Source organism: Coffea arabica, chromosome 9e (assembly GCF_036785885.1).
Source record: "Coffea arabica cultivar ET-39 chromosome 9e, Coffea Arabica ET-39 HiFi, whole genome shotgun sequence".
Lineage (NCBI taxonomy): Eukaryota > Viridiplantae > Streptophyta > Magnoliopsida > Gentianales > Rubiaceae > Coffea > Coffea arabica.
This window is the reverse complement of record NC_092327.1, coordinates 33,056,549-33,069,229: the sequence shown is the minus strand read 5'-3', so window position 1 is coordinate 33,069,229 and position 12,681 is coordinate 33,056,549. Positions and strand designations below refer to the sequence as shown.

At 33.3% G+C, this 12,681-nt stretch overlaps 1 protein-coding gene across 1 annotated transcript; it reads right to left on the bottom strand.

The window, feature by feature from the left end:
• Positions 1-8,899: 8,899 nt before the first annotated feature.
• On the bottom strand, positions 8,900-11,226 carry LOC113709599 (probable caffeine synthase 3). Its single transcript, NM_001426666.1, has 4 exons — positions 11,012-11,226; positions 10,448-10,867; positions 10,017-10,277; positions 8,900-9,476 (listed from the first exon to the last, which is right to left on the bottom strand). The coding sequence occupies exons 1-4, from the start codon at positions 11,084-11,086 to the stop codon at positions 9,075-9,077; spliced, it is 1,158 nt and encodes a 385-aa protein (NP_001413595.1). The 5' UTR covers positions 11,087-11,226; the 3' UTR covers positions 8,900-9,074.
• Positions 11,227-12,681: the final 1,455 nt, after the last annotated feature.

Here is a 12,681-nt window from a genome sequence, read left to right as displayed (position 1 = left end):
TGTTAAACGTAATAAGATTGAGTGTTGAGGGTAGAGTTGCGTAATCTATTTGTTTGGATCCAAGATCTTGGTGTTTGGTTGAGATATTGCTGGTGTTTCATCGAATGCGAAAGGAGATTGCAGAAAGCTTCCTGATTGCAGCAAAGCTTCGACCAGGCTACATGAAAATTTTGTGGAAATTTCGTTTTGGTCCCTCAACCTTTGCTTAATTCTGATATGGCCCAAAATCTGAAAAATCTCAATCAATTTTGCCCCTTTTAAATTCTAATCTTCTTTTGCATGCTTTATGTGACCTTTTAGGTAGATTAATCCTGGGATTTAACACATAATTAAGGCTTAGCATTTTTTTTTTTTGTAGATTTATTACTTGGTTGGGTTTTAGTAAAATAGGTTAGGTTGGGTTAAAGTTTTTGTTGTGGGCTTTTGGTTATAGATTGGGGCTTTTTTTGATTGGGTTTTGACTTGGGCTAGGAGGCCAAAGCCCATACTTATTCAGTTGGGTTTGATTGGGTAAAACTATGGCCTGGCCTGTGTATTTTGCTTTGGACTTTAGCTGGGCTTGGGGAGGTTTCGGCCCAACCAAAACAAAAGAAAATGAAAGTTGGCCCAATGGCCCAATTATTTAAGTGATCTGGTGACGAAAAATGCAAGTCAGTCCCTAGACTTTTCAGTAATTATGATGTGAGTCTAAAAACTTTAGGTTTCTTTCAATTAGATCCTTAATTTAATTGTAAATAGGTCCCTAAACTTTATTTTTCTTTCTTTCGCCCCTAATTTTTATAATAATTATAATTTGACCCCAATAACTTTCTTATTTGTTGTAATTAGGTCCCTAGTAGTTTTGATTTCTTAAATATAATTTACTTTTCTTCTTTAATTGTTATTTATACTTCATTTAGGTGATTTAATTGGTAGATTTCATGATTATTTCTATTTCTTTATAATTAAATTAGTGTCTTGATCATTTTATTGATTTTGAAGCATAAGTAGGGCAAATTTCACCCCATTCAACCACAATTTCAAGGGAGGTAACTTCTTTTATTATTTGAAATTCTTTTATGTGCTCCAATGTGTTTTATGTGTAATTGCATGTTTTGAGTGTTTTTTTCTTTTAATTATTCATTTTTATTCATTTTAAGTTTCATTTATTTTATTTCATTTTTGATAATTATTTGAGAGGCATTAAAATGCCAAATTGTAATAGATAGATGATCAGGACATGTATCTAGCTAGTCTATGTAATAGATAGGTTTTAATTTTTGCTAAAAATGTATTTAGTTAAATAAATGTAATAGTTAGGTTATTATTTTTAGAATTCTCCCTTTAGATTGTAATTAGGGCCTCGAATGCAATAGTTAGACTCTTATTTGCGTTTATTTGCTTAGGTGCTTGCATGCTTGTGTGCTTATGTGTTTATTCGCTTTCATTAGAGTTTTGCATCTAAAAATTATGCCTATGTATTATATGTTTTATGTGCATTATGTGTTTAATTCCTTTTATTATGCTTTATATGATTTTATTTAGTTTTAATAAATGCATGACGTCACCACATTAGTCCATCGTTAGTTGTAGCCTTTCTCCCTGATTTCTCACTAGTCCAACGCTAGTGAAGACGTGTAGAAATGGGTTAGTCCAACGTTAGACCCTTTAGGCCGTTTTCGCGCTAGATTCACATTCTTTGCGTGACATTCATCACATCTCATACATGTTTTTCGTTTTTAGGGTCTTTTCTCATCTTGCATGATATTTCCTCTATATATTACCTCTCTCATCCCTATGTGCAAAACATGACATTTAGATTTGCATCTCATTTAGGAAATTAGAAATAGGTTAACTCATTTGCTTGACTATATTAGAAAAGTCACCTTTTGAATATGGGAAATGAACGAGTGTGGCTTCTTAGTCTTAGCACGCTCTCATCCTCTCTATAAAAAGGAAAATTAAAGTCACGAATCTTAGTCTCCCATACCCGTTATGTTGCATTCCTCTCCTTTAGGTCATGTATATTTATATATTATAATTTTTCTTTTCTTTGAGTCTCATTTTTGCATATTCGTGACCTTTTCTAAAAATCATTTAGGGCATCATAATTAATGTGATTTGCACCAATTAAACTTTGAAGAGATATTTCGACCCTTTCGATATTCATTAGATCTAGATTTGCATCCATATAGAAATGTCCTAATGTGATAAGTTTTATAGGTTAGATTAAGAAAAATTTTGACTAAATCACGCAACTAACCCTGGCTAGGTTGAAAGGGTGCCTTAGATCAAATCTTTACCTTCCCTTTCTTCAACCGTGACTCTCGAACTTTTTTTCTTTTGTTTTTCAAAAACCTGGAGTAGTCTAAAAAGGGTTTTGTTTATTTTTTATTAAAAAACATATTTTAAGTGACTTGGTATACCTAAACTCAATACCAAGTGGCAACTCCTGTTTTTTTCTTAAAAACCCTTTTTAGACTATTATTTTGTACCAAAATCGTCGCACTTTTTAAGTCCTATTTTATGCCCTTTTTCTTTTGTTTCTTCCCTAAAATAAAAACTCATTTTTCACTCATCATTTTCAAATAAAATTCAAATTTTCTCGATAACTTATAAATTTTATTTTATTTTTCAAAAAAAATGGGGCGCGACAACAATTATGTTGACATGATTAGTTATATTGTTATTAACTAGGTTTAAAAGAAACAATGACAATTTATAAGTTTTTTAAAATTTTTCTAGCATGCCACTACAAAATGGGGCCAAATATAGGCACATTTCTATAATTGATAATTGATGTGCGTGAGTAGAAGTAATGATTCAAACTTTAGATGGTTTTGTGGAATAAAAGAAATAGAGCTTCTTTAAGCATATCTAAGGATTTAGGAGACTTCAAGAGGAAATTTGCTTTCAAATTTTTTTCAAAATTTTGGTGATTGCGAAAATCTCAAGGTCAACCTTTAAGATTTTTCTACTCTTAAATTTTGGAAATTTTTATTATTTGATTGCAGATGTTAAAGTAGTTATTGATGATCATGCTTAATAGTGACCTTCCAAGTGAAAAAAAAGTATCTTGGATCAAACCAAAAAAAGGAAAATTTGACATTATGTAGTTTGTATCATGTTCTATATGATTTGCTCCATTTGAAGATTGGTATTGAATTGTTGTGTTTTTTCTTTTTTTTATCCTAAGTGTTACTTTTATTATCATGGAAAATGGATGTTGGTGTTGTATGAAATATATGTTAAGATTGTTGGTTTTATGCTACTAAATTGAAAAACCTTTTAATGATGACCAATTTTTTTCTTGTTTGTGATTATTCAACAAATAGTCTTTTTTAAACTAAAATGTTGGCAATAGTAGTGCTTACATATTTTGTTTTTCTTGTAGCAGAGTATGCAATTGATTGTGTTATAATAGACATAATAGTATGATATTACAAGTGCAACATGTACATAAGACTTTGAATTGTTGTAAAGTTAGAAAGTTGATATTTTGTTTACGCTCTATGAATGCGGTAATAGTTGCACAAATTGAAGCCTTACTTTTGTAAGCAATTTCACTTATATCCTCTCACATTTGATAAAGTTAAAATAGGTATCTATTGTTCATAGTAAATTAACTACCTAATGCAAAAACTTGAAGGTAATTATAGAATCAAATTATTTTCTCTCTCCTAATACCAATTTTATATTGTTTTTGCATTTGAATTGGATTGATTTGTTATCAACTAATTAGTTTTAGGAGAGATTTTCGATATTTTGAAAATCTCAATGGAGGACAGTGGGATTGTCAAAAACCTCAGGAGATGTTTTTGAAATTATCCCATGACTAGTAGAGTTAATAATAGAAACCTCCTCGAAGGTTTCTTCTAATCACACCTAGTACCCCCTCTCCCCCATGTTTTTGAAATCACACCTAGCACTCTTGGAATGACAATTTTGGTATCATTGTCAGCCTCTCTGTTTGAAAAAAAAGAGTAATAAAAAATAAATTCTAGGAGAGGAATTTATTTTTGTTCCACTTTTACCCACAGGCCAAGATGATTAGTGAATTTTAGGAGATACAAATACAAACAAATAGGCATATGATATTAATTCAGAAGGTGAGAAGGTAAAAGTGTAATAAAAAAAGAATGTTATAACGACGGACTTCCAAATGACCGTTGCTTCCAATGGTTAAACTGATGATGCTTGATCTCTATAAATTGCTTTCAATGGAAGACACCACCAATACGTAGCACTTAAATGGGAAATTTTGCAGCAAGTTGATTGGAGATTCAGTAAGGAAACAAACAGTTCTAATTGGTACATCGGCAGCTATATTTTTATTCAAATCATAAAAATCGATTTGATGAAGTAGAAGTAATATTTTCAGTGCTTCACACGTTTCCAAACTCAGTAAACATTATGTTAGTCATAGATAATACAAACTTCGGCAGTGATTATTTGGGGTGCATGTTGAAGTATAAGAAAATAAGTAGCGATGTAGATTCCAAGAGCTAATATACCCAAAAAAGTTAACAATCCTACATATTTCAATTTAGAAATCTTACTACAAAATTAATACAACACACACAGAAAAAGGCATGTTCATGGATGCATCAGAGCATTATTTCTACCCTTAAATGCACAATATTGGTGGTTTTTGGGTAATTTCCGCCCTTTTGATAGAGACAGCCTGTCACATCCTACCGCCACGGGTGTTTGGTGTGATTTTAAAAATATGAGGGGTGGGCCAGGTGTGATTAGAAGAAGCCTCAGGTAGATTTCCGATATTAACCCTAAACTAAACGACATTCCATGACCTAAAAAGTAATCCATAATGGATATAAGGATGGGGGGTAGAGATTCACGTGCTTGTTGGCTGGCATCAGTTGCGTCAAAAGTTGGAGCACTCCCCGGTTACCGACAGAGTTTTTGATGGTTACGTCTACGGTGGAAAGTACACTTTTCTGTCCAAAGTAGGCAGAAGAAATGTAAGGAGGCCAACTGTGCTCTGTGGGGACGCACGAATAAGAAATATCCGGGCACCACTCAAGAAAAACCGGTTGTGCGTGGATGAAAAATGTACTCTTAAAAATTTATTCAACATCTAATGCCCAATACTTATATTTGATAAATTAAAATAGTTAATTAAATATACTATTATAATATAAACAATTATATTTCATTTCTTTTTTTGGCATTTCACCTAGTTGTCAATTAAGTTTCAATTGAAATAAAGATTTTATAATTATTTAAATTATTCAATAAAATTATCAATTTAAGATGAACATAAATATAAATACATTAAATTGTATTATTGAAATATTTGATTTGATATGAAGGAAAGACAAAAGAAATAGCAATAAATTTTTTAAAAATTCGTGTGAGTCCTCCTTTACTTGTTATTGCAATCATAGTGCCTAATCATAACCGATTGAAACTCATATCCACAAGTTAAATAACGATTTGTGTTATACTGTTTACAATTAAATTTACTATACACTCAAATTAAAACTCTCTTTTTTCCACTAAATTTTCTTTTATATATGATTTATGTATTATCATTTGTTTGTAATTAATTTAACGAAAAGACTCTCTTTAGGCTAAATGATATGTTTTGACAATGTGGATTACTTTTAAGGATTTTAATGAGATTTAGAACACATTTTTTATGCATATAATCTAATTCACATTTTATTTCATTTGAAGTATAATTATTTAAAACATAAGGGACCATATTGATCAAATTTTCAAATATTAGAGACCAAAAATATAAAGTCAAACTTTTGACTAAACCTAAAAAACTTGATTTTGACCATTAGATATTGTAGTTTTCTATTAGTTGTCCTAAATTTACCTAAAATAAAAAAATTTGAGATCATATTTATTTTGGCAAAAATATCAGGAACTAGTTTAATTCATAGACCAAACATGATAGGGTATAATTTGTTAGTATTTTTATTATTAATTTTCCCTTCTATCCCTGACAAATATTGTGTTAATTGCTGATATTTACTCATATTTGGTATTTGGAATCAATTTCAGAAATGAAGCAGAAAACTACCAAAAAGGAGGGACTTTGTGAAAAATATGGAGATTTCTAAGGGCTTCAATCCTTGGGCCCTTGAATTGGTGGGGGACCACAAGCTAGTGAAAGGCATTTGGTCATTTGGGCTTCAAAGAAAGCAACGTAGAGAGACTTGGAACAAGAAGTACTTGGGAGGCTTTGTCCACATGTGTGGGGACCACCTAGATAACTTTTAGTCATCTTTCTTTTGTTGCTTTAAAAGGGGACAACGTACAGAAGCAAAAGATATCTAGGGCTTTAGTTTTAGTTTTTTAGTTTAGTTCTAGTTTTCTTTCTTTGGACTGGCCTCTGACACACGCCAGGTATTCGACAATATTCCCCAACGGGGAGATTTTCTCATGAGGCGTGGTTAAGCTTTTCTAGTCAAGGGGACAACTGACGATTTGGTTCGACAATTACTGTGAGATCGAATCTGTTTTAATTATTTTCTTCATTTATTGGTATTTATATGTTCCTTGATTTTAATTGCTATGGCCTTGTGTATGATTGATTAGTGCGCAATAATTAATTATTCATATAGGCTATTTTTGCTAAATAGGGGTAATTGAATCCGTAATTGTTCGTTATCTCTACCTCAGTAGCAACTGGCGTAATTGGGTTTATGTCAGGGGAGCATATGGTCTAATTTAAACAAACCCTCGTAGCGTGTTTGTTGGTTAGGATTGGGCCTTCTAATTATTAATGCAATCTAGAAATTAAATCCTACGGTCGTACCTAGGGTTATTTTTTGGTTAGAGAAATAGCTAACGGTCGTACCTTAGCTATCGAGAAATTAAGGAAGGGTTGGTTGTTTATCGCGTGCATGACAACTATAACTAATCTATTGCTAAATGTTGGAATTATTTGTGCATCAATGATCAGTGCATGAACCATTTCTGATGTGTACTCTTGGCTAGAGTTTCCCCAATCATTTCTTTTAATTAATTATTTTCTGCAGTTAATTTATTTAGTTAGCATTTAATCAAAAACCCCTCATACTTTGGACTCTAGAAGAAACAAATTATCCCCAGTCCCTGTGGATTCGACCCTACTCACCGCTATATACAAAATCTGTATTTTTCTCGAGTAGGTATTTATTATTGTACAGGTTCGGCACCTGTCAAAACATCAGGGACCAAAATTGCTTATCTTCCTTTATTTTAATCATGTTTGATATCCCAACTCTTTCTTTTATATTTATGCTTCAATTATTTCAAATATCAAACTCAATTTAAAAATAAAAACTATTACAATATTTGTTTTGACATATACAAAATTCACTAAATAATGTTAAAAATTTCACTCATTTTCCGTTATACCAATTTCGTCTACCTTTCCGTACCTTTGTTTTTCATGTTTGTTTGACGTTCACTTTTTCATTCTTCACTTTTCATTGGGACCCACATCTCGGTTGGAAAGTTCACAAAATATTTTCTAAGTAATGAATATTAGATGATGAACAAATTTTTACGACGACTTTTGTTGTAATTTTAAAATGTATTGCATTATTTCATACAAGCACAACCGGCTCCCTCCAATGCCCAGTACATTAATTATTTCTCTGTCGGTCTTTGTCCGTCCCCACAGAGCACGGTTGGCCTGCTTGCATTGTTTCTGCGTCTATGGGCAGAAAGGAGTAGACGTAACGTTAGGAAGTTGTCGTTGTCCGCCGGTTCAATTTGGGTCGGCCTCCGACCAAAGTAGGCCCCAACTTGGCATCTTGCACAGGGCGTCACCTGCTCATGTACCCTTCTGTCGGCAGTCTGGCTCTTACCATTATTTATGACTGTGACTTTTCTTTACCATTTGCATTTTCTGTGATGCGAATTTTTCTATGAGAATTATCTCATTGTTTTTACTTTCCTTTTTTTTCTCTATTTGTTTTTTTGGAGAATAATGTATTGGTATGCATTTTTAAAATCTGAACCATGAAAATATTCACAAGTCATTCATTTATCGTGTTCTGCTTCTTTTTTATATGTTGGAACTTAGAGATGGAATAACTGAGAATTGAGCTTGCGAGACACTAACAAAAGTTTGAACGTCTTTCAAGATGAAGGGACACTTCCTTCAAAAAGATAAAGTGACACTTAGCGAATGAATAAATGACAATTGGGTATGCCATGTACTAAGGAAAAGCCAAATGTATTTGAAGACAAAGTGGCCACTTTATGAAAGTTATTCACGAGTAATAAAATCGGAAGTTGTGATATGGGGATAAGATGGTTACGTCTACGGTGGAATGTTCACTTCTCTGCTCATAGTAGGCAGGAGCAATGCGAAGATAAGATGGTTACGTCTACGGTGGAAAGTTAACTTTTCTGCCCATAGTAGGCACGCACAAAGAAGGATATCCAGACACCACCGGTGAAAATCGGCTGTGCGTGGATGAAAAATGTAATACATTTTAAAATCATAATAAAAGTCTTCTTAAAAATTTGTTCATAATCTAATGTTCAGTACTTATATTTGAAAAATTAAAATAGTTAATTAAATATTTTATTATAATATAAACAACTATATGCCATTGAGTTGATTAAATAATATTTTCTTTTTTTTTTTTGACATTTCAACTAATTGTCAATTAAGTTTCAATTGAAATAAAGATTTTCAAGTCCATATCATCTCAACCGTACCGACGTTGGAATCCTCAACTTAAAGCTTTAAAAACTGAATGCTTTTCTTTCAATTTCCATGTCTCATGGTTTTAATGAAAAATTCATCATTCCAAGACTTCCCATACAATCATACACATGGTATCTGACAAGGATGTAGTGCAATTGTATTTTATGCTATTCTGTCCAGTTGTTGTGCGTGTTTAAATTTTTCATGTACAAATATATGAAAATATTTTATTGAATATATATTAAATATTTTATTTTTATACATCACTTTTATTACGAATATAACAATGTAACATAATTATACACCAACTAATATTAAAAGTACAATACTCGGATAGAACCCCAACCGCACTAAATCCTTTCCCCGTATCAGAAAACAAACCATAGCACAAAAACCAACTATAAACAAGCTTTTATATGTCTGACTTCTCTGGTTTTTTGGCAAGAGAAATGATAAGATTATTATAGAAGCCTTTGCCCAAGCGGATAACCTTTGCTGCATTCGTCGCAAACCTGTGGAATATGTCAGGTATAATAGCTTCTCCAAAATGATTTGCGAGGATGGGTTCGTAAACTGATCTAAGTAATGATGCCACATGCGCTGCTCTAGCATGTTCATCGCTGTATTCTGGGGAATGGGATCTTACTTGGCAATCATCATCAATAGAGAAGCCAGCATCATAACGGAGCTTAAAAGTCTCCAAGTACAAAATTTCAAAAGAACCTTCCTCCTCAACTATGCACTTTAATTCTTCTACTGAAGCTGCATAGATTGGAACATTGAAACTGTCCAATTTTTCTTCCTCCAGATGTCCCTGTATTCATATGCCAATCATCAAGTCAATTCGAATTACTGGACGTACAAGACTTGGAAATCAGCCAATTTGCTAAAACGTCAACTCTAGAATAAAACGTGCAGCTTTTTTCCTTAATTTCAATATGAATATATGATTATTACTTGGGCTTTTAGTTCATATCAAAAATTTGCCAAAAAAGATTAAATAATGAACTATTTCTTCCTTTCCAATACCTGTTTAACCAAAAAGGGGGAAAAAAAAGATAGCCGACAAATTAAATCCCCCTATATTTCCAACTTCCAACAAATTATTGGAAGGGAAAGAATTATCTTAACTGTATTGGAGTTGTGACGCCTAACTCCTAATTAAAGGTTGCTACCATCGGATTTACGGTGAACTTGGTCTACACAGAGTTTATTCTATCAAGGTTACAAGAATAAAATTGCGTCCATTTTTCAGCTAAGGTAGGAACCCTGAATATGCTAGCTAGCCATCTAGTTTATTTCAGATAACAAGCAATGAGCATCTGATCATCAAAGAGACAGAGAAATGATTAACCTCAACAACCAAGTCGTTTATTGCCATCTCAAGTAAGTCCATGGTATTCGGGCCGTCGAATTCATCTCCTTTGCAAATGCAAGTAAGGAGCATTCGGCCGCGTGAAAGCAACTCTTCCGAACGAATCCTTAAAAATGTGGTAAAATCTTTCGTAAATTGATCCAAATATGCCTTCTGGACGGGCGGAGGACTTGCTTTGGAAGAGTAAATGCTCCTTTTGTTCGCAGTGATCCCCAATTCAGTCACCAAACCGCTGGGAACCTGCAGTCTAAAGCTGGTTCCCTTTAGAAATCTCTTTCTTGGATTCCTGTGGATATCTTGAGAATTATTAAAGAAATTTCCATGCATAGTTACTAATGTGTTGAATGAAAATCATGAACTATTTTTGCTACAAGAAAAAGTAAAAAGATAAAAGGGAGTAATTCAAAGACCTGGGATAAAAATTGAAGACTGTAAGAAGAGTGTAAAAAATGCATTGACTCCTCGGGGAAGAGTCTGCCGTGGAAAGAGCCAGGCATTGCGGCTATTAGGCACGATCCTATCTTGCGTCCATTTTCTTTCTCAAGTTTGCGGTAGAAACTTGGCAGCAACATGAAAACCGAATTGAAATCATTTTGGAAAAGATCAGTCAGAAAAACCTGAATGGTGGGACGTTCTAATTCATTCTTCATTTCTTGCCTAACTTTGTCAATACTTTGTACAATGTCCCGAACTGTTAAAAGTGTGTTTGGTCCGGAAGCGCATCCCAAATCCGCAACTTTAATGCACTTGTTGATGTTGGGCAAGTTGGCCCGCAACAATTCCCCTACGCATTGTTCAAGGACAGGTTTCACCTTGGCGAGAACCAGTTGCTACACATACCACTCCAAAATACAAATGTTAAGGGGCGAAAAAAGACATACTAAGTTAGAGATCGACGTATCATAGCATGATTTACTACTACTCTGTGTGTGTGTGTGTGTGTGTTAAAGAGAGAGATAGAGAGACAGACAGACATTGAAGGATGAATTCTTGGCGTAGCTTGCATCGCCTTCGCCTCCATTCATATGCAGGACTTCTTGGAGCTCCATTCATATGCAGGACTTGTACATAAATCGAATTGGGACTGCTAAAGAAGGTGTCTGTTAATGATTAATTGTGCGAAATTTCGGACTTAAATGGCGAAAATTTCTTAGATGCGTATGCGTAGAAAAATCTGTCAATTGGTCAAGAGAAAGAGCACAGCCAATGGGAACCACACACAATTGGGATAAAATGGGCCTAGGCCGGTGGAGAGTTGATTGAGGGGATAATTTCAGAAACCTCCTATAAGGTTTTTGACAATTTCACTCAACTCCCCTAAGGTTTCAATAATTCATAAACCTCCCTCAGTCCAATCAAATGACTAAAATGTCCTCCACTTAATAGTCAATTCATAAAGGGACATTTAAAACCGAAAAATACTTCTTATTATTCTACTAGTCATTTTCTAGTTTAAAAAAGCAATCTCCATCAATTTTCTAGTTTTCATCTTTTCCTCCCTCCTTCCCTTCCTCTTTAATATTCTTCTCTCTTTTTCTCCTACAACCACTTCTCCCTCTCACCAAGTATCGCGCTCCATTTTTACCAACCATACTATTATCAATTTTTTACCATCTCCAAAATTTATCTGTATTTTTTGTCTTCCTATCCTTTCTTACTATAAAAATTTTAGACCCTTTCTTTTTTTTTTCTCCAATAGTTTTACTCTTTACAAATATTAGCCAATTGACGTTACCAAATCAACAAGGTGCAGACTATAGATTTTATTGTCAAACTAGGGGAAGATGAAAAAGGTGGCAGTGATATAGGGAAAAAATGAAATTGAGATTTGGAACATAAAAAAATGACTATTATGTTTGTTAAGTAAAAAATCTAGCAATTACTCATTGGTTCTCTCTTTTATTTATTTATTGATTGTGGTTTTACTATAAAGATAGAATTTTATTTTTATTTCTTATAGTGTTAGAGCAATGATGAATTATATTCTTAGGGACGTGCGGACATAAACCTTAAAAGTAAGGGATGTAGGTGTAATGTTTAAAACTTGAGGGGAGCTTTATGTAATTACTACAAACTTCAAGGGAGGTTTCTGAAATTATCCCTTGATTGAGAGTGTACTTTTAAACGCGCAGAAATTCTGGTAAGTGGGAAGAGAATTTCAAGTTAGCCCGCGTAAAGGAGCGAAAAATAATAATTATTGGCGTGCATTAAATTCCTTAATAGCAAGAAGTGTTGGTGGACTAAAGTGAACATTAACGTTAAAAAAAAAAATTGTCGACAGGTTAGTGGAGTGTAATTGAAGGAGGGGTATTGATTTCCCATCAACAACCCAAAAGAGGGCAATTAATGCATTGTATGAGGATTTAGGACCTTAACGCAAAAATCATCTTCAAGTGCAAGAAATGCTGCAGTAAAAAGAATAAATGATTGTTAAAAAAGAATAAGGTGGTGTTTGGTTTGAATGTTGGAATCGGATTCGGATTTGGAATCATTTATCCTGAATTTGGAATGAAGTCCATCATTTCAATACATCTGTTTGGTTCAGTACCAAGATTGCGTATCATTACTATAGTTGATATTTGGTTCATTGGCTCTTTCGAAATGGGATATAAGAAATTTTCACAAATTAAATATATTAGTAAAT

What these genes read in the sequence shown, in the direction of transcription:
- LOC113709599 (NM_001426666.1), bottom strand. Translation starts at nt 11,086, where the DNA reads ATGGAGCTCCAAGAAGTCCTGCATATGAATGGAGGCGAAGGCGATGCA. An exon ending in CCAAGAATTCATCCTTCAAT is followed by an intron (nt 10,868 to 11,011) that starts GTCTGTCTGTCT and finishes TGGTATGTGTAG; the next exon opens with CAACTGGTTCTCGCCAAGGT. An exon ending in GTCTTCAATTTTTATCCCAG is followed by an intron (nt 10,278 to 10,447) that starts GTCTTTGAATTA and finishes TTTAGACTGCAG; the next exon opens with GTTCCCAGCGGTTTGGTGAC.